This window comes from Anser anser (assembly GCF_964211835.1).
Source record: "Anser anser genome assembly, chromosome: 5".
NCBI classification, from domain to species: Eukaryota; Metazoa; Chordata; class Aves; order Anseriformes; family Anatidae; genus Anser; species Anser anser.
This window is the reverse complement of record NC_139725.1, coordinates 4,210,254-4,232,675: the sequence shown is the minus strand read 5'-3', so window position 1 is coordinate 4,232,675 and position 22,422 is coordinate 4,210,254. Positions and strand designations below refer to the sequence as shown.

Genomic DNA, 22,422 nt, shown 5'->3' with positions numbered 1-22,422 from the left:
GGGGAAGGTGCCTGCTCCACTCCCTGCTCCCGTTTTTGCTTTATGGCAAAGAAAAAAAAAAATTGGTATCCTTAACATTATGACCATGAAACCTATGCCTGAAGCAGTTTTGACCAGCAAGCTGTAGATCCCTTTTGATCTTAAAGCTTTGCCACTATGCTGTCAATAAAATAAATATTTCAGTGGGAAAAAAAGTCCATGGAGGAAAAACTCTCAAAGAAAATGCCTTCACTTTGCTTATGTGCTTGCTGTGTCGATGCCAGCGAGACTCGCGGCCCCTTGGGGAGCTGGATGACATCCCAGCCAGCCCAGGCCCATCTGGGGACTTGCGGATGCACCAGCGCCCTGCGCGCACACGCCAGGACTATTTGCACTCATCCAGTGGCTCAGAATTGGGATTTCCTGCTTATGTGACCCCCTTCTTCAGCAGGTGCCTGGCTTTGGGATAATGTCACTGTGCCTCTTCCAGCTGTGTGAGGGAAATGTGGCAGCTGAGGAGCCGTTAGCCAGCATTAGCCAGGCAGCTCCAAAAAGTTACACTTTCTTCCTCCCTTTCTTCTGAAGAAAGGAGACTGCCCATGCCAAGGAAAAGAATGCATTCTGGAAGGTTTAAGTACCATTCTCCAAAGGACTTCTTGTTTTTAAATTGGTGCCAAAAACGCTCCTTGGGACTCTGAACTAAATCTGAATAAGCTGTGCAGCTAGTTTTGCTGTTGACACTTTATTTTCTTTCTTACTGCTCCCATCCTCATCACAGGACCGGAGCAGTGTGCTGCCACCGCGCGCCGTTACAGCGACAGCCTCAGGCGCGCAGGCAGTGAGGGGCCGGCAGCCTGCTCCCAGCGGGGTGCTCGAGGCCTGGGCACCCGGCTGCTCCTGCCACAGCCCCGGCGTGGCCAGCCATGGTAACCTCTGCACGAAGAGGGCTTGCTCAGCTCTGCGCTCTCTTAACAGTCTAAAGAACCTCAACCCCGAGTGAGACAAAAAGGCAACAGCAGTTAAAAAGCCACTGGTCCTTTGAAAAGGGGATGGGGCAAAATACGCTATTAGGGGGCTCCCAAGCCAAAACGTCTGCTTGCAAAGAAAAAAGCACTCAATCCATGTTCATGGTACCTATAGGAGCCAGGTGATGTTTTGAAGCATACCAAGGTTCTGGGGCTTCTGTTTGGCAGCTTTGAACACAGACGCACATGAAAGCTTTCCACGCAACTGGCAGAGCAGCGCTGAGGTGCACTGCAGGCCTGTCAGAGAACAGATGGACTCAGGACCAACAACTAATCAAGTCGTGTCAGACAAAAAGGTGCTGGTGTCCATTTATTTGAGGGAAGGGGGAAAACACAAAGAAAAAGCAAGACAACAAACGGATGGAATTTCAGCCACCTTTTACAGCTCCTGGTGCACTGCATCGAAGTGACACTTGGTGTACGAAGAAATTTGTTTGGTACAGCCCAGGGCCCTGCACATGAACTGCATAACCTTGAAAATCACTGCACAAAGCATCGCAGCAGGAACGCAGGTCAGAGCTTTTCTACGGGAGATGTTTCAAATCCAACCGCTTTTGTTATGCCAGAGGTCAAAGCCTCCAGCAGGGAGTAAGCGAGGAGTGCTGCAGGGCAGGGGATGCCACGGCCATGCCAGGCTGTGTTCAACCCTGACATCAGCCCTTGGACAGACCTGGGCAAGCAATGCCCCACAGGAAAACCTCACTGCATGTCAAAGCCTTGAAATCATTGTTCTGCTCAATCCCTAGGGGCCGCCGGCTAGGCCCGGGGGAGCCTCTGGCTGTAGTAGGCCGGGGAAGCCTCCGGCCAGAGCAGGCCCGTGAAGGCCCTCCTGCTGGAGGTGCCCTGCCCAGGTCCATGCGGCTCAGCCCTAACTCAACACTTGATCGTTGTCTGCATGGGCTACAACAAGTGGAACCTACTGCTCCTCACCACCACCCCCACGGGGCTCCCTCCCTCCTGTCGTGTAGCACAGCAGCATTTTGGAGACGAGTCTCCGCATAGCTCACGCTGCAAGGTTTAACCCTGCGGCAGGGACTCTTCCCACAGATCACACGTGTGAACTCCTGCCTCTGCTGTTATTCACACAAGTCCCAGGGATAGGTGTATGTATTTACAGAAGTGTACTCACCATCAAGCAGAGGAAATAAAGGTTCCCACCGCATGAACAAACCACAGCTAAGATGACCAGCAAACATTCATAATTTTTAATTCACACCAGTAATAAAATTGCATTACATTTTTCATAAAATAAATGTTCCAGTTTATATACAGAAAACAGACTGTACAGAGCCCTCCCCCAGACCCCAAAAACTCACAAACATACAGGCAATGCAGTGCTCAGCTAAGCAGGCACAACTGTACATCTAAAAGTGTAACTGCTTTGTGTTGGGGGGGAAAAGTACTACAATGTATATAGTCCTCTCTGGACCAAGAATTAAAAAAATATTGCAGGCAAGCTGACAGACGCCTTGCTGCTGGTGCGGCCGAGCGTCCATCCACAGTGCTCCAGCGAAGCAGGGTTTGTTATTGAACCTGGGACTCGAAGCTCCCATTCAGCTGCCCTTCCTCATAGTCCATCTGACACAAGATCATGTTGTTCTTCAGGAAAAATTTGTCTCCCACACAGAATCTGGAACATAAAAAGAATCAACCGGTCTCAGTATGAACAGGATTTTTTGAACCAGGTGATTTTATTACAGAAGAAACAGGTTTAACTCATCCAGCAAAAGACACCCCATTATAATAGCAAAGGTAACACTTTGCCTTTGCTGCACCCATGGGCTAGAGCAGAGGGTACCTGAGGCGGTTTGGGGCCAAAGGCAGGGGGAGGAGGCCAGGAGCAGCTGAGAAGGATGTCCCTGCAGATGGGAGGTTTCAGGAAATCAAGCTGGTGATATCTTACGCAGAGCCTATGTGAAGCTTGTGCTGGTACCCATATTTTCACAGCTCCCTCAGGTGAGGTAGTATTTACACTAATTTCCAGGCAACGACTGGCTATTAAGTCCTTCCTCACCCCCTTGTGTACAGTGCTGAACAATAAATAGAAATTTCCTGATAGCTGGACTCCTAACCTTTATCTTCATTGAGCGAAGGGCACTGCTCTCTATATACCATGTAAATTGTTCTGTTTGTATTGAGGTTGACAGAGAGGCTTGTGATATTTAACAATTTTATTTGACCATTAAGGTCAAAAAAGTTCCACATATAGTATCTGAGAGGTATAAATTGACAGCCCATAGCTTTTTCACCCTGTCTGCTTGCTCTGGAATTAGAAGCTAATCTTTTTTTCTTAAGATAACACACAATGCCCTTCGAGCCCAATCCAGGGGCTGGTTTTTGCCCACCATGCTGACAGGACGATGGCCGGCCAGAGCCCAGTGCGACCTCAAACGCTGCGTCCTATAACCCATAGCCTCGTGCTGGAGGGCAGCTCTGAGCCCACAGGGATGCCCCGCTGCAGGGCCGAGCGTTCAGGGGCGCTGAAGGAAGATCGGGGGAGGTGATCCTAGCCTCAGAAGATTTAGAGGACCTCAAATTCCTGCTTGCTCGTAGGCAGAGCTCTGGCAGGGCCATTGCCTACTCCTTGTCTGAAACACTTTCTAGATTTGTAACCCAGGTACCTATGGGCAAAGCATCTCCACAGAAGTGCATGTTCTGTGCTACAAGAGCAGGAGTGGTCATTTTAGAGCTCCTTCAAACGTCTGACTTGAGGACAAGCTGCAGATAAGGTGATTAATTTGCCAAGACAGTACAAAGAGAAGTGGGAACCAGTTCTCACTTTATATGATTTCACTGGAGACCTAGCTTCTTCCCACTGTGGCATGTGCTTTAGTAGTTCTGAAATTCATCTATTTATCTGTATTACAAAGCTATAAATGAATCTCACTTTAAATTAACAAATTTTAACCTATAAATTGTATTGTGCACACGCTCCAGAAAACCACATTCCCCACGAGCAGTTTACTCACTATAATTAACAACACAGCAGCTTGCATTCTGCTGCTTGTCGTTACCCTAAGTACAATATAAATCTCCGGGAAGAGAAACACAAAAATGACTCGTCCCCAGCATTGTCACCAGCTGCCTCATGTCTACCCTGGTTTGGGTCTCGAGGAGCAAGAGAAGCTGGAGGACTAGGGAGCTGGAGTGCATACGTGTGAGAGCACTGAAACACACAGCAAGGGGCACCCAGAGACCCCCTGACAGTTTGGGAGAAGGGCTTCCTTCACAGGAAAGGAGACTTTGCCTCTTTGCACCTGCAAACCCAGTTTTGAAGCTAATGAAAACAGTGCATGCTCTGTATAAATGTTAGAGATTTTGCTGCACTGGATTTAACACTCTGTACACAGACGCAGCCTAGCTAATAAAGAAGGGTAAGCAAGCTGGAAGAGAACTAAAGGAGAGAAGTCTTCACAATCAAATCTTTGCACAGCTGGAGAAATAGGCAGGGTTACTGATTCCAAAGTAGCTTTGGCATCCACCTTTGCAGTTTTGACTCAGGTTTACTTAAGCCCATGATTCTGCTTCAGCTTGCAGTGTTGCTGTTACAGGAACACTTTCATTCTGCCCTTTCGGGCCCAAATCTCTTGAGGATAAGTCGTAAGTGTTTGTAGCTTTCGGATCTAAGCCAAAAATAACAACTTACACATAGCTCTATGCTGTCTACTCAGCATGTCTTTCAGAAAAGCTCATCTTGCCCCAAACTGGGCAAATCCCTCGTGCACCGAAGAGCTACTGTCAGCCAGGTGGGACTGCCTGGGCCCTGCCAGTGGCAGCGTAGGCAGGGTATGTGAGGTGCAGAGCAGGACTGCACCTCGCTCTGAGTGCAATAACAGTGCCAGCAGCCTCGAAGGGAAGACAGGCAGAGAGCTGCCTCTGAGCCTTTGTAGTAAGATGAAATTTAAAAGAAAACAGCTCCCATCCTGAAGTGAAAACTAGGCCGTACTATGCCTTTACGTGACAGGAGCTAGTGTAAAGTAGGGATGTGGTGACAAATCCTCATCCTCCAGGCTCCCAGCACTGCTGTGCACACAGACCAGGGGGGCTGCTTGCCTCTGCTAGGAGGGACGTCTGAGATGCCCCGCTCCTAGTGTCAGGGGGAGTCTGGGAGCAGCCCTCTCCTGCACTGGGGAAGGAAACCTGAGCCTGAGGGCCGAGCTCAGCAACACTGCATAATGCTCCCAACTCTGGAGAAAAACCTCACAAAGCAGCAATTTCAGCTGCATGAAGGAACAGCATCTTGGGGAGGGAACGGACCAGCTCTGCCTGCACTCACATGCTGCTGATCAGCGACCACGGCCATTGCAGAAGCGTAGCTGAGAGCAGCAAAACGAAGAGCGGGCAAGTGAGCGGTTCAGCGATGCTCCTGGCGAGCAGCGGCGGCCCAGGGCCAGGAGCCACTAGATGTCAGTGCCGCCTCGGTGCTGCCACCGCGCAGGGAAGCCGCCAATGTTAATAGGAGAGTTTTCCACCTCGAGCAAACACCGGCCCCGTGCTCAATAACGTGATGGAGTACAGCCACCAGAGCTGCAAACCGCTCCTCTAATGCTTCTCTTCCCTGCTCTGGCACGAAGTGGCACGCTCCATTTATCCCAGTGACCAAAACCCCTGTCAATGGACAGGGAAGAAGGACCAGGCTCCAGTTTGCATGGTCCCATTAGGTTAGTGGGAAAGGTGGAGGAGGTTTGCATGCCCACACACACACCAGGTATGCTATCCTGTAGAGCTATGTCACTGGATGTCCTACTGTGACTTTTGTTTTACGGCAAGCAAGCGGTAAATTTTTAAGTCAGGCTTTAGCTTGACTTTTACAGAATAAAGGTCTCCATCCTCCCATGAGTTTTGCCATTTTTGCCCCTTGCTGTCTCTCTCACACCTTCACACAGGCCAAATCATTGCCTTCTAGTTTAATGTAGTTTAATCTTCTACCAGTGTAGGAGATGCACTGTGTGGCATAACCACAGCCTTTGGCTCCTGGGCAGGCACTACAGCTTGACTAAATGAGAAGCAGGAACAGCAAGTGCTTTTGGTTCTATCTTTGACCAGGCTGGATCAAAAACGGATACTGAATTACATCTGACTCCATGGGCTTCCATTGTGCCTACAACCACCAACAAATAGGGCACTGGGACAATTTTTCACAGCCCTCCCAGATTCAGCTAGCTACAGATAAGTCCACGGGAAAACTTTGCATGCAGCCCATTATTATACACTTTGACGTGCATTTTCCACTGGGTAAAACCCAGCAGAAATACACAAATCCCATTTAAAGTTCCACCAAGATCCCCTGTTAATTACACAGCAACTAAAGGGACTTGTTCCTAGTGCTGGAAAGGGCTTATCTAGAGTATTGTTCTCCTGCTTGTCCCTCTTTCTCCTTCTCCCTCATCCCCAGTTTTGAGGGTGCCAGAAACCCTATTTAAACAAAATAATCTGTTTGCCAGAGGACATCCATTCTCCATCATCTGTGTTCTGCGGAGAGGGTAGTTGCTGAAAGGACGCTGAAGCAGTTTGTTTTATTCAGCAGCAGCTGTGCTGTGTACAACAGCATCCAGATCTGCAGTCTTTATGCCCCTCTCACACCCCAGCTCTCACCAGCTCCAGGGGGATTTGCAGTAAAGGCCACAGGTACTTACACGCCTCACACAGGCAGCCCACTGCACCAACCTGAGCTGTGCCAGTGGGCTGAGAGCCCCAGAAAGGTAGTGTGGATCGTACATTTCTCTGTTTTGCAGGCAAAGGTATAAATTAGCTCATGTTTGTGTGTATAATAATTGTGTCCTTACCGCTGGTTGCAGAGCTGACAGGCAAAGCAGTCCAAATGGTAAACATTATCTCTGGCCCTCATCACCATCTCAAAGGCAGGGATCAGTTTACTGCAGGCAGCGCAATTCCCGGTGGTACCAAAGAGCCTGCCAAAGAAGCACAATCATTAGAAGCCATTTTAATTAAATGGTGGAAGGACTAATTAAGTGTAATTAGCAGTATCAAATACTGTATTGCACCAATAAATAGAAGTTGCAGTCTCCATTTCGCTGACCAACCAGTGTGCGGGAACTTGGGCTAAAACTGCCTGGTGAGCAGGCTCTGATTGTCAAGATGAAAACTTCATTTGGTTTGCAAGCCCAGGGCTAATTTGCTGTCTAATGGAGAACAGCATTAAACACTCGGCGCGCTATTTCGGGGCTCACAAAATTTCAGTCAAAAGCTATCTTTGCTCCCAGGGCTGGGGGAAGGTGCCCAGAGCTGCCCTTCCTCCCTGCCGTGGCCACAGGCTGGCGAGCCTTGGCACCCCTGGCCAGCAGTGCTGCCGCGGTGCTTGCCAAGAGCCTCGCTCACCTGCTGTTTAAGAGGCAAAAGCACAATTTCTCTGGCGACGAGCACCAGAGCATTTGGCAAAGCATCTCAAGGAGGGCAAGCCCTCCTCCCTGGCTGTGCCCCCTCCTCCACGTCCCTCCTGGGAGCCAGCTAAGCCCTTCTGCCGAGGCCCGGCCAGCATGTTCAGCCGTTCCACTTCAGCTCCCTGGTGCTCGAGGACAGCCCTACAGCACTGGAAGCTTTGCCACTTTCATCTTGCCTTTCACTATCTGTCTCCCCAGATGTCTGCTGCTGTTACAGCTCCTGCTGGGGGACTCAACCAAGACGGCAGCACCCTTCCCCCGGCCCTGATCTCCGAGAAGCCCCCGAGGCCCGTGTACACGCTGGGGGCGGCACGCCGCCACCACGCGAAAGCCAGGCAAAGCGGCTGGGTCATGAATCAACAGGCCAACACAACCACGTTCCACCTGCATCTGTGGTCAATACACACGTGGTCAGTTACTTTGCTTCGGAGATGACGAGAGCTGCACTTGCAGAACAAGGTGTCTTCCGACTTACGGCTGCGGCTCCCCACCAGCTCCACGCGTACAACACGTCGCTGCCCGCATACAAGTCTGGACTCAGGGCTCGTTTCAAGCCACTGGTTCTGGCTTATTCCACAGCACACAGACGAGGAGCACCAGGAAAATCTATAACCAATTTCTAAACCTGCAATTTGCCAAGCTAATCAATACTAATTATTACTGGCCAGTAATTGTGAACTAAACCACTCAGCAATGTTATAGAAACCTCCACATAACTCTCTCACCCTCACTGTGCTGTGCCACCAAAGTTAGCTTGCTCCTGAGCTAGAGAAAAAGGCTCCCCTTTATATTTCATGGGAAGTGGTACCAGCGGCCTTTCGCCCTACCCGTTGGGAAAAGCCCGAGACTTCCTATGAAGAAGCAGCAGCACATTTTCCCTGAAACAACAGAAACCAAACGGAAGCAATTGTGCCACAATGGGGGCAGGAGAGAAAAATTGCAAAGGGAGTGCTCCAAAATCCTTCCTCAAGACTCCATCACAGGAGTTCTGAAAGGCAGAGGAAAGCCCCAGCTATTTGGCTGCACCAGCCCCATCGCACTGACAAACTCAGGCCCAGCAACCTGCAGCGGGGGGCCCCTTCCTCCGGCTGTGCTCGCCGCTGCCGCAGGCAGGCAGGGCTGCAGCTGCGTGCCGTGCTCGCTGCCTGCCGCCAGCAGACCCAGCCGACAACACGCGGTGCTGAAAAGCATTTGGGGCTGCACCCTGAAATGCTCGGGCCCTCATTCAGCACCCGCTCGCAAATCAAGCCCTAATACAGACATCCGCATTCCCTCCCTCCCCCAGCGTAGCTGCTCCCTTGCACGAGTGCCTCCCTTCAGCAGAGCAAAACCTGACAGCTTTGCTGTGGTTTTGCCATTTTCCACAAAACCTGGCATACGTTTTTAGAGTGCCTAAGTCACAGCAAACTTGGAAAAAAAAAAAAAGAGCCCAATACATTAGGCAGGGAAACTGGGAGGTTAATCCTAGATTTGCTCTGTGCCCAGCACTGCTACGCGTACAAGTATAAAATATCCATTATTCATTAGCATCACAGTTGTGTGGAGCTCAATCTAGATTAAACAAAATAAAGGGGCCCCAGACAGCACCATTTGCATTGTTAAGCAGGCGCTTTTCTTCAGCCTTCAAATAGGAGACTTTTCTAAATGGAAATGATGGGGAAATTTGGACAGATGTTCACTTAACTATTTAAACAGTTAGCTTAAGAAACATGAAAAATGTATTTGGCATCGTATTCACCTGTCTCCTTTCAGGGGGCTGGGGGTAAACCAATTGTTAAACAGCTTTGACTGTTTGCATAAGATCTGAAGCTTATGTTCTGTCCAGCTGAAATCGTGCTGCCTTCTAATGTCTACATAAACGTAGCTCCCAGCTAGTCCGTACGCTAATCTTTTTCTCTTCTATCAAGTTTCACAGTACTCCATCCCCTGCCTTTCCCAACCGATGAACATTTCACACTTATTTTAGCACTTCCTAATTTTAATCTGCTTTTCAGAGTGTGATTTAGAGCCCTGTATATTCAGCATGCTTCTAAAAATATGCTGCAACTTGTAGCTCAGTGAACGTGAAACAAACATTTTTTTTAATCTGCTCAAAGAAAAGCAAAATGAACATGGACTTTTGCCTTTTTTCCTCGCCTGTAAAAAAAATATTGCCACCTCTGATACCTACTTACCCAGCAGCTACTTGAGCTGAAACTTTCTGAGGTGGGGAGCTTAACATTGCTGGAGGAGGTAGAAGAACAAAATCTTCCACCACAAGCCCCATCTGCGGTTAAATTTAAAATAACCCCACATGAACACACTGATCTGCATTCTGTCCCCCAGACACCTTCATAACAGATGCAATACTCTCACACACTCACGCACACAAAGTTTAAGCGCATTAGAAAAATCTATCAGAAGATGCTCAGCATCTACTTACCAGCTTGGTGCCATTGGCATAAAAGAAGCTGGAAATACAGAAAGGGTTCAGTCTGGAGTTGTTTTGCTGCTTCTAAAAATACCATTTTTTTCAATCTTGCTTTTGAAGATAAAAGGCAACAATTTTTAAGTACAGATTTATTCCCCCTTATGTAACAAGACAACCTAGCCAGCTTGTAAATAAGCACAGACTATGCAGATTTAAAATTTAACACAATTAAACTTTTACCCTGTGGTAGTAATTATGTTTAATGGCTCTTAGCCTGAACTTAACCATGTCTATTGTTGTCAGCCGGTCTAAAAGCAGGAGTTTGTCCAAGGACAATTTTCTGTAGTTTATAGGCACACTAAAAACCCTGCTACGCGCTGTTCTCATTGGCCATTGATGTCAGTGTGTATAGTAAAAATTAAAGCTAATTGGCATACAGCAGCAGCAGTGAATGCAAATGAATTAATGGGAAAAGAGGGGAGTGCACTTGGAAGCGGTATGCAACTGTTGAAGGATGTTTTTTATGTAAAGTCTTGTTTGGACTGAAGTATAGTCTTCCACACGATGATCCAGACCTCATGAGCTCTGTGAATACACCTGAAGTTAGTTCAAGGTATTAATTCAAGGTATACCTAAAGTCATCAGCACCCAGCAGATCTGGGGGGAGAAGAGAATGGCAAAGGGTCCATAGTGTAGGAAAATGGGTAGAAACTTCTTATAAGATGACATTAAATTTAGCACCTTTTTAATTTTTTTTTCCTTCTCAGACCAGAATGTGCAAGTTGGCTGAACTGAGAAACCAATTACCTATTTCTGTCATCACTACAAACAACGATCTGTGTTAGTCACTGGCTGCAAGGAGGGAATCCTCACTCCGTCTCTCTGGCCTGGTGTCTGGCTAGCTTGTAGCTTGCAAGCAAGAAAGAAGAATCTTCCCTCTGCATAGAGTAAAAATTTTGGAGCTGTTGACTTCACTAAAGGAAACAAAAAAGAGGGACCAGGATAAGCACTTGTAAATAATGAATGGTACAGAATGGATGGGTTGTGAGATCTTTTTTGTTTTTTGTTTTTCAAACAATACCAGAACAAGCCAACTTCAAAATTAAACTGCTGAGTTGAGACCGATAATTCCCCAAAACAATAGGCTTTGTCAACAGTGAAAGCTGAGAATTATGAGTTGGAAAAGGAATAAACACTTATCTACAAATAAGTACCTACATTTTTACATGCAAGTAGTTACCTGCACAACTACATATTTCTCTATATATCTGTATACCCAATTATCTGGATATATAGGTTTTTGAAGAGGTACGGATCCCATGCTCATACCCTCTCTCCAGCTGGTAGGTAAAACAAGTTTTCCCATACCCCCTTCCCTTCCTGTCTGCTGCTGTTTATTTCCTAGATCCATCAGGACCGCTTAGAACCAGACTCACTTTACCTACTGGGAACTCATTGCTACAAGAAGAAAGGATTTCCCCCTGTACTACTTGAAACAAACCAACTCGCCTTACAGTGAGGATAGCTTTCACAAGCTTTCAATCAGTATTTTTCCTGTCTGAGTGTATTATAAATATACTGAGCTACAAGTCTGATTTGAGCGGAGTACTGAACATGCCAATAATTGCAGGGAAGCCTGAACATCACTTGGAAAGATAAAAAGGGGAAGCTTAAAAGCGACTTCAGACCTGAGGTTCCCAACTTCCCTGTAATCAGCATTCGTGTAAGATTCAGAGAAAGCCTTTGCGAGTGGCATTTCAGCAGGGTAAACACATCATAGCTGGTGCACCCTCCTCTCCAGGAGGCTGCTGTCAGTGCTGCAGTGGGAGGTCACGTCAGCTGAAGGAAAGGAAATGCATTTTGATACTGATGAAGCTGGTCAGGCTGTCCTCTCACGATGCCTTCAAGTTCAGTCCAAAGGAATTTCCATCTTGCGTGCCCAAGGGTTTGTCACTCCCGGACAGCGTAACGAGAGGACTTAAAACAAAGCCCCCTGGCTGGGCGACCGCACTAGCTCTGAGATTACTGGGCATAAACTTCAAGGTTGCTCAAGGGCATGTGTTTTCAGTTGAAGAACTCGTACGAATGTTCACTTATTTTTACTCCTTTTGTCTCCTCCTCCATATTTTCTAGAGATATTTACAGTGGAGCTTGGGCTCTTAACAGGTCTTCCTCTCCTGCCCCAGCCTTCCTGTAGCATAACTGATGCCAGTGGCCTTAAAACCCATCTTGGCTGCCTCTGCAACTGCTGAGCACTTGTTGAGCACCTCCTCTTAGGAGAGTTTAAGAACAGCAGTCAGAAAACTGCAAGTTTGAAAGCACAAGAGGCACGGCAGCATATCACAGCCGGGAAAAATACTCCACATAAGCCTTCCACCTCCAACTGGGAGGTTGCGGAGGAAAAAAAAAAAAAAAGGAAAAAAGCAAGTGAACAAAACATACGTTGCTTGTTTATCCTGAAAAGCACAGGCTGTGAGGAACTCCTGGACCAGATACTATGAAGAAAAAAAGCTGTGTTTTAACATCACTAAGCACAGCAATGCTGCCAATGCCAAGACACATTGTATTTTGAGCCTAATTAATCCTCCTTAATCTGTACAGATACCAAGTGTAGAAGTGTATCCTATGTAGCATGCAAGACGCTCCCTGTTGCGATACAAGAACAGCTCTTCGATTTAGCAGCGCTTGCAGGCTCTGAGCAGACACCATTTGTTCAGGCACGCTGCATTTCTGCCTCCCCTCCCACACTGAACGTGTCCCGTGAAAAGCAGGTAGTGCACGCTCTCAGTGCACGCATGCACACTGTGCCCCTTTAGGGGAAAAAAATCTGAAATACCTTCCTCCTTCCTCCCTGCTTCAAGGGGTTGCAGATGCAGCAGCTTCATTCAGAACATTATTGATGTCTGACGTTAGCTTAAGTTCTGCAAATTTCAGCATATTTTCTTCAGTTTCTGAAAGCCTGTGCTTAAAAACCCAGCTGCTTCAGGGCTTTCATTCCCGACTTGGGGAAGGACCAAGGAGACCAGCAGGAGGGCATCTGCCTGCGCCAGTCAGCAAGGCGCCCGCGTTTGTGTAAAATGGCTTTTCATAATCCACAACAAAATTACACCCTGCACCTTTGCAGGAGACCGGACAGTATCAGATACATCAGAACAGAACATCTAGAGGGCTGCCAGAGCGATTCACTAACATAGTGAACCTGCTAGTGACATTCAAACGGAACAAAACCCAGCATCCAACAACTGGAAACCCCAGTGCTGGACAGGTGACTCTTGTGGCCTCAGAGATGCCCGCGGTGGCGTGCAGTAAAGGTGGAGTTAAAGCCTCCAAGATGCAAACAGCACTGCAGTGTGCCAGTGCCAGAGGCTGTTGGGGTGCCCAGGGCTGCTCTGCCTGCTCCAGGCACTGACACCACACTCGGGTTGCAGCATCGAGCCATGCTGAGTTTCCAACGCTGAGCAAAACCTGTGGGCAGCTGGGGAAAAGAATTTCTACAAAATCCACTGAGGACAATATCAGGATTTTCTGGGAAGTCCTTTCTCTTACCAATTCACCATCATTTTTTAATGCAGGTTTTGAGCTTCCTTTAGAGTCTAATTAAAGCCCTAATCAATTTAAGCAACGAAAAACTTTCCCAACACCAGCATAGCAAACACACTGGAGCAACTGCTCTGCCCCTGTCAAAGTGATCCTGACCCTCCTTTCCTCATGTGAGGGCACCATGCCGAGTAAAAAGGAAAAACGACATTCTTCATCAGCACATCACAGCGAAACGTACGTTGTCAGATCCTCCCGGGAAATCCCGGTGCGACACCCAAGCCGTGCCTGTGACCCAGAGCTGGGTGAATGTTTAATTGCGCGCAGGAAGACGGACGCGACGCTGCTGCACGGGGCTGCGAGGAGCCTTCCGAGCCGCACGCTAAGCTGCTCCGTCCCAGAAGCAGCCTCTCCAATAGCATTTGCTTATCAAAAATAATTAGAGGTAGAAATGCTGAAACTGTGATTATGAAACAAATGGTAAATCTATTTGCTCAGATGAAATGTATCGAAAGATACATCTTGACACAGCTGGAGACTGAGGTGATACCGCAAGGATAACAACTCGAGATCCAATTTCATCTTTCATGATTAAAAAATGAGCAAGAAAGTGTTTTATGAAATGTGAAGGTTAACAAATGTTCCTTCACAAGCAATGAAGACAGTTTATCTTTCGAAACAAATGATCAGGCCGTGGGCTGCTAGCAGCTCCTGAAATACATTTGAAAGATTTTCAAAGATTTGCCTGCCGAGGATGACTGCGCAAGGCGGCCAGCGCAAGGCAGCACCGGCTCCACCACCACAGCTGGCTGTCACACGGCGGGGCAGGAGCCAGCCGCTCCCATCCCAGTGCCATGCCCCGTGCCGGTGACAGAAGCCCTAACATCTGTCCCTGAGCCCAACCCTGGCGGTGGCTGCAGAGGAGACCCCGAGCAGGGCGGGGGAAAGCACCACCTGACGAAGCACGTGTGCCCCAACGACTCATTCATCTGGTGGGCAAGAAACAGCAGTCTGTAAGGAGACTGCGAAACACCAAAGTTTTCCTCCTGGTCTTTACACAAGTATATTCCTTTTGGACTTCTGATATGAAAGATGCAGGTATTTACAATTATGGCCTCAAAATCAGTCTAGCTTTTAGTTTTTTTAAGTGATGGTTGACCTACTAAACATCAGCATGATATTTGACACTGGCCTCATTCAAGGCATACAGAAGAAGTGGTCAACAATTTCTCTGACTGTCCTCCAAGCACAGCACTCACTTCTTGATGTGAGTACAGCGTGAGGTACAAAAACTTATTTTTAGCAATGAATTCTGCTAAAATTTGGTGAGTAGAATAAATATCATGAGTTGTTTAGCAAAGTAAAAAAGATGTGGATAGAGACTCTAGAACTATTAAGGGGAAGGAATTAAATATGATGGAAATGGGTAATTCTACAAGAAGAAAAATTCAAATTACCAGGAGTGAACTGACAGAATGGAGGATGGTGGCAGCAACTTCAGTTCATTCTATTAATAGAATTAATAGTTAAAATTGGGAGAGAAAGAAATACCATGCGCAGAAGGCAACAGGAGATGTTTTAAAGCAAAAAAAAAAAAAAAAAAAAAGAAAAAAATGCTTTATGGTTCCATAAAATACAGGGTTGTATGGCACTGCTCCTTATTGCTATTCTAGGACCCTGAAAGGGTTCCTTATCAGCAGGAGGACAGAACCCAAGAGTGCAGCAGAAACCCCCAAAGTGAGTATCAACCTGAATTTAATTAGCAAGAACACAAAACATCACAGCTGTAAAGCTGGCTAACAGCTGAATGCCAGTTAACAGCTGCATTACAGAACTGATGCTGTTCCTTCCTACCCAACTCTTGGTCAAGTTTCCTGGGTTATGACAATTACAGTGCACCTCCCAACAGCAACAAAGTAAAATATTTCTAGCGGTCAAAGGTGCTCTAAGAGACTAAATTCAGATGGTAGAAAATACTTAAAGTAGGAAGTAGTAACTCCCTCCCCCCCCAAAATAATCTGGCACCATAACGCATGCACGCATCACCTGAGAATGTTAAGACTAGCCAGAGGTGTACAGGAGACTGTGCAGCCAGCTAAAGCATTTGGTACCCTCCTGCAGTACAGATAGGTGACCCCCAGTTTTACTCATAATACCTAACATTTCTTTAGCACGGAGAATGTCTAGCTCAGTTTTGCTGGACCACATAAGCCTTCTCTTCACAATGTAACCATTCTGTACAAACAGTAACAGACTCCCCCCCCCCCTTGGCTGGTCAGGGATTTCTCGAACCCAACAAATAGAGGCAGAGGAGCCTACCAAACCTTTTCAGGTCCAGGACAAGTTTGTTTCAAACATACACTGCTGCTGTGAGAGAAGCTGTGTGGCCATGGTAAAACACTATCCTCAACTGTTGCCTTCCACATTTCACATCATGAATTGCCCTCTCTTGTCAAAGCTGGGACGTGGGCTGCTTCTTGGAGTCTGCAACTCCTAGCTTCTTTCCTACCTCTAGCACAGACTTCTCACGTGCCCCCCAAAGTCTTGTCATCCATGGCCCAGTGAGAAGATCACAGATTAAGCTTTTCTATCTCAAAGCAGTATTCTCAAGATAAACCAAAGAAAGAAAGAGATGCTCCACAACTGCAGCGATAAAAAGTTCTTCCAAGTTTAACATCATCAATATTGCTATCCTTTGGTACTCTAACATGTCTGATTTGATGCTGCAAATTATTTTTTTTATGAAACTAAAACAAATATAAATCAATACAGTGATCATTAAATGGATGGGTAGCTTGTAGGTCTCAAAAAGCAAATGTGAATGGGAATCACCACCTAGTTGATGAATTTCCAGTAGGGTTCTGCAACACATGGAGGAACACTGAATATCTGTCTTTCAGGTCAGAATAAAATTGTTGTTGTTATTGTTTTGTTTTTAAAACTAAGTAATCAAGTGCACATATGACAAAGTCTACACAAATGATAAATAATGAAGAGGAGGATGACTGATGGAGAAACCTGGATTGCTTGGCAAGCTGGGTGCAAACAAGGTATATGTTTTAAGACCACCACATATAAAGAAACATTCCATAAACTAATGCAGCCTATACTTTCCAGAAGACAGACTATTTCTAGAAGCAGCTCTTCTGAAAGACTTCGGGGGTTTCTGTGATTAGCAGTTAACACATTCCAACAGTGAGCAAAAATCCTTGTGTGGATAGGATGTTTTTGCATAGTGCCTTGCTGAAAGGCAAGGTGGCAGCTCTCGTACAGCAGCTATTAGACTTATTTCTTCTATTTGGCTCCATCTTGTTTTAGAAAGAGAAACCTCCTTGTTTAAGTTTGCTTAGAAAACTTTACTAAAGATTTTCAGGAATATGTTTTACACTGAAACACATGAAGTATCTGATCATTGGGACTAACCTAGGCATCACCTGCACACCAAAAGGTTAGCCAGCAATGTACCTCCCTTTCTGAAACCAGTGTGGTGGGTTTTGTTTTGCTTCAGGTGTGTTTGCTGGTTGAGGTTGCACAAGAAATAGTGTCAGTGCTTTAGGGAAAAAAAAGAAAACAAACACTAGCTGGGGATCAAGTACATTCTTCTAAAGGAAAAATAAAACTTGGAGTGTTTTGCAGTGTGACCCTCATAAGAACGTTTGCATTAGGGCTGCTGCCTTACTAAAATTCATTATCTAAAGTATTTTGTGCAAAAACCCTATACATACTAGGCAAAAAATCCCATGTGTTGTTATGTATTGCAGACACAGACTGTCAGGGTAGCTCTAACTCAGAGTTAGCATTGGTCTCTGCAGACTACCTCATGAACAAAAAATTTTTTGAAGTTGATCTGTAATTTTGGAGTGTTTTGCTCTGTTTACTTAGCAAAGAGACAAGAGCCCCACGGGAGGAACCTTACTGAATATAAGCGCTAAAAGTCTGTGTAAAAGTCAGCACTGAAAGAGAAAAAGAAAAGTTAAAGGTCTGGTCAGATCACAGAATCATAGAATGTCAGTCGTAAAGGAGCATAAATAACATCATAGATATGCAAGAAGAATTAATGGTCTTAATTTTCTCAGCAAGCACGTTTTGATTTTTGTTGGTTCAAAATAAGAATTAAGTCATGCCATCCACTTCCTACCTTGACCTAAATATAGGATGACACCGCACTGACTACTAAGTATGTTTAGTGCAAACCAAGAGCCACGCTCAGACAGGGAAAGAACTCCAGCCTCTTCTGGGCAGGGCTGACCATGCACATGTACACATTTTCACAGTAGGGGGCTAGAAAGACAAACAGCTGGCAGCAAACTGAGAGGCTTTGGGAAGAGCCCAGGGTACATTCCTCTATTTACCTCAGGTAATCTCTGCGGCAAAGAATGAGATTTGCTTTTGTGTAAAGAGTTGATCCAACCTCTCCAAGACGACAGTCGCAGCAGGCACACTTTAGACAGTCTTCATGCCAATACTTATCCAAGGCCTTCAGCAGGTACCGGTCCTTGATCTTCCGGTTACAGCCAGCGCAGCCCTTCTGTTTCCCTTTGGGTTGTACAGATAACATCGGCACACCTGCAACACGAACACAGCAGGCACGTTAGAAAATATTCAAACAGCTTGAAGAGGTTGCCTGCATTCGGGGCAGCGCTGTGAGCTGGAGGTAGATCTGTGAGCAAATACTGCTGCGGCCTTCATTACAAGGAGCTCCCATTGCAGGAAGCTGAAGGCCAAAGGAACGTAAACATACACTTCATTTGCTGTCGCAGGGTAGGCAGGAATGCGGCACTTGCAGGAACACAACACTTCTTTCCTAAGGGTAGGACTGACACAAAGCACCAGACTTTTTTTAATTAACATTTTGCAGCAGAATAAACTGGCAGCAATTTCAACATTTTTTCCCCTCATTAGTAGTACCCTTGCGCTGTTAATTACCAGCCACAGGCAATTACAAAGATCAGAAGGGACACCAGTGTGCGCACCCCAGTCCAACAGCTTGTCCAGATCAAGCTGGGGGGGGGGGAAGGGGTGTGGGTGTACAAGATGGGGTATGCCGCTGGTTTCCCTCCTTTGTAAACCCCACTGGCCACAGAGGCCCCGCTGAAGGCTAGAGCCATCTCTGGGCTGCTCTAAAATCGATGCTACTCAAAAGCCTGCTGGACTGCTGAGAGTACCCAACCAGAGGCTCCCTGCCAGCAGTGAAGCCACCCTGCTTCGGAGGCACCAAGGCAGCGCCCCCCACCTCCTCTTGTACCCCTGTAGCGGGCAGTGAGAAGCCAGGCCTCTTCTCTCCGGAAATCCCTGCTGGGGCTGCAAAGCAAGCACGAGCAGGGCGAGAGGTGGTGACAGGATACTCAAGCTCCCGGGCTGGTGCTGCCTTCCCCACGCTGCTGTCTCCGGGTTTCCCTTCTGCTGGCCAGCCCACGGCCAGCACCGACGCAGGTGAGGGACCCATCGCCCTTCTCAGTCCAAGAGGGAGGCAGGAGCGGATTTTATAGAGGATGGTAAAATAAACCAGAATTGCACTGTGGGGGAGGAAGGGGAGAGGAGATGACAAAAGAGGAAAAACTTACTGAGAGGCCAGAACTCCTTTTTCTCTGGAACCTTGATTTTATTTTGTTACTGTTATTTTTACTAGGGTCAATTACTACAAATGACAAGGATGGGCCTGTAATAAGCGTGCCGTGGGCTTAACCAGTGCAAAGGAGATGAGAGGGGGCCCTGGCTAGAGCAGCAGGTGTCACTGGTTGTATACTCTTACCCAAAGTTAAGCCACCATCTCTGTAGCAAGTTGGATGTCCCAGAAAGTAGCAGCTTTATAATGGAATTATTAACAGCCCCTTACCCTGAGCAGAACAAGTCAGTGCCGCTGCAGTAAGTGACATTTGCTGCTTTCCTTAGAAACCAGGGTGACCCAGTGGTGGCTAATGCTCAGCACATGTAAAACCTACCACTCATACAGTAATAATTGCTTTGTCAGATCTGCAAGCAGATGACAATAGCACTTAAGACACCTCTACACAAACAGCGAGGTATTGATCCATCTGCTATCAAAGTGGTCTCAGCAGCACGGAGACAGGTCAAGTAACATTCAAAAACTCTTAAGACTTAAAGAGCCCTCCTGCTCTGCTGCAGAACGCTCTGTGACACTTGCAAAGTCAATACTCACAAACTTTTCTTTTGATGCCAGTGGCAAATATGCAATAATTACGTGAAAACTTAAACCTGTTTTTGACTACCATACATGCAGCCCAGAATGGCCACTCACGCTGGTTCTGCCAGGGGTCCCGTGAGAAATTCCACACACGCAGCCACAGAGAAATACTCACACTTTTGGGACAGAGGGAAAGACGGGGAAGTCTGAGAAATGCGATACACAGCACATCATGAGAAAAGACTGCCTTATTCTGAGATGCGGAATGGCGCAAATACGAATTTGCATTTGAGACCTGTGTAAGATTAGCGCTAGTGATGAATGAAAATAGCACTTATGAAAACTAAGACCTACAGATGAGAATTGTATTTTTAGATAGGAGCCCTGGACACCAGTGAGTCATTACCCACCCCCCCAAAAACTGGCTCTCTAAATATGAGCTGCATACCCTCATACGCAGCAGAGGACTTGTTAGAAGTGGTGTCTCCATGCAATTCTGCTTGCAGGGTTCATTTTGTGAATTTGCGGTTCCTGCATCTGGAGATGCTGCAGGTTTCAAAATGCAGGTTCTGGATAACCCTCAGACCCCCTTGAACGAGAAGTGCTGCTTGGATGGGGTCTGAGATCACCCATGTGACTCAGAACACGTCTTCAGCCAGACGGGACCTCCCAGGCCCCTCAGAACCAGCGTGCCGTGCCCTTGGAGTTCCAGCTGCCCTCACCCAGAGCAAGGGGTTCCTTGGGACCAGGGCAGCCGTGTGGGGCCGAAACCCTGTCCGGACCATTATGAGAGTGTGGTTTGCTCAGCATAAGCGGGTCGGCAGCTTTCCCAAGTGGTAAGCAGGCCCGGGGACAGCAGCACCGCACGGCCGAGGGCTGGCTTCGTGGTGGCGGTTCTTCCCTCAGCGGCCCTGGCAGCCCTCCCTCCACGCTGCCGCCTCAGTTCCCTGCTATTGCAAGCACACCATTGTCTTAGGACAGCCTTTTGCGAATAAGTGGAATGTAACACTTTGGTTTTCTTCTAATAAGTAGCAAAGGAACAGATATATATATTTTTAAACAGTACCTTAAGCAAGAAAAAAAGCTATGTATTTGGTCAGTGTTCAGCAGGGGGCTTTCTAATGAAAAAAGGTACCATTTCAGAGATCATATGATGTTCAAAGCTGCTATTCCCACTCAGATAATAACGAGCAAGGTCAGCCTCTGCTGGTCAGGTTCAGTGTTTTGAAATTACATTTTGGTCTGTGAGGCTTCCCTCCGACATCCAGCCAGCCGGTCTGCACGGAGCGCACACACCGCTACAGAAAGTTGTGGCTGCAATTAGCTGGCGAGTTGACACAGCAGGCAAGGCGTGAAACAAAATTTCAAAAACTGCCAAACTTGATCAGCAAGGGTTCCTCGCAGGCTTGCCATGTCATTTGCAAGCAACAAGAGAGCAGCATCTCAAAAGCTTAACCCCTTTCGCAGTCGGAGGCATGCACAGAGGGGATGCAGTCAGCACCAAACCCCAGTTTCCTCCTCCTGCCTCCCTTCCAGCAATCCCCAAACAATCCAGGCTTTGCAGGCAGAAGCTGCCTGCAGAGCTGCTCTTCCTTTTTGGAAATTTCCCCGCTGCAAAACTGCAATGCTGCCTCATTTCCCCATGTAGATTTTTCCCCCAACGTTTAGCAAAAAATGCCAAGATGCCTAGTTCATTTTGATCAGGGGCATCATGTCAATGTGTCGAGAAGGAAAGGGCTCACCGCAGACAACTTCCACGTGTACCCTATGAGCGAGGACAAGGCGACGAAAAGTGGCAGTGCGGAGCTAGGCAAATTAACAGCTGGCCACTCACCTGTTTAAATACATGATCACAAAGGGAATGCAGATTGATCATGAAATTCTGAAAGTACCATCCACTCCTCTCCCCCCTCCTGTTGCTAGCTATCCATCGCTATCTTTTCTTAGCAGCAGCAGATGAAGCCTTTCTATTTTTGGCTACCTACACTCCCGTCTTTGCCCTTTACAACTTAATAGACTTGCTGCTGGTAAATACAAAACAAAACCTGTTCTGAGTGCTCGGAGCTCCAATGCGCATTAAAAAATTATAGACACCACCTCTGGACATACTGAAATTTATGGCTGTGTCTAAAGAGGCTGTTATTGTAGTGAGTAATCTAAACTTTACCTCTATTCACAGCCGGGCAAACCAGCTTTAATCAGCCCATATCTTCTCAGTCGGGGTCCTTCTGTAAAATTATTCCGCTGGCTTTGTAACACAAGTGTCCACTAAGTAGACCTCTAAATTTTTCTAGCCCATTTTATTGATATTTCTATTCAACGTGGCAATCAGCTGCAGTTCCTCTAAGGGCACTGCTCATAAAGCCTCGTTTCTAAGACAGCCCTGAAACTTTTTATAAATGGTAGACCTTTTAAATAACAGTTATCTGCAATGGTCCTATGGCGTATGTCTCTACAGCGCTCTGGTCTGCAAGAGAGCTACTGGTCCCTTCTGAAAGCACGGAAGTTCACCACCTAATTTCTTTAATGCAGCTCTAAAGGTTAATTGGTCTGAAAGAGTAATGTGGGACTGCTGGCTAATGATATATGCCTCGAGGCTTTGCAGCTCTCCTGTATTTTCTGCGGTGAAGTCCAGAGCATACAGCACAGGTGATACCACCAGGACTTCGCAGCCCCCCTGCAGCTTCCCGCAGCCCCTCCGCCACACGAGCCCTCGCGACGCCCACACAAGCCCAGGAGCTGAGGGCGGCTCTGCTCCTCCTGCGCTGCGTGCCTTGTCAGGGGGCTCCGGGAAGTGCCGCCGCTGCACTCCTCATTACTGCTGCAGGAAACTCAAAACAGCCCTAATGAGGAGAGCAAGTGTACAGTACGGGTTGGGAGGAGGGACGTCCTCCCACGTTCCCCAAGGGATCGGGCCAAAATCTT

General features: G+C 47.2%; 1 protein-coding gene across 14 annotated transcripts in view; it reads right to left on the bottom strand.

The window, feature by feature from the left end:
- Positions 1-2,189: 2,189 nt before the first annotated feature.
- The window catches only part of LMO1 (LIM domain only 1), a 67,848-nt gene continuing 47,615 nt past the window's right edge, over positions 2,190-22,422 (bottom strand). For all 14 annotated transcript variants that reach the window (XM_083836464.1, XM_083836466.1, XM_083836463.1 and 11 more), the window contains 3 exons: positions 17,705-17,918; positions 6,791-6,916; positions 2,190-2,634 (listed from right to left, as the gene is read on the bottom strand). In XM_083836464.1, coding sequence (XP_083692590.1) covers positions 2,529-2,634; positions 6,791-6,916; positions 17,705-17,918 — 446 coding nt within the window. In that variant the 3' untranslated portion in view covers positions 2,190-2,528. The remainder of the gene's footprint in view (positions 2,635-6,790; positions 6,917-17,704; positions 17,919-22,422) is intronic.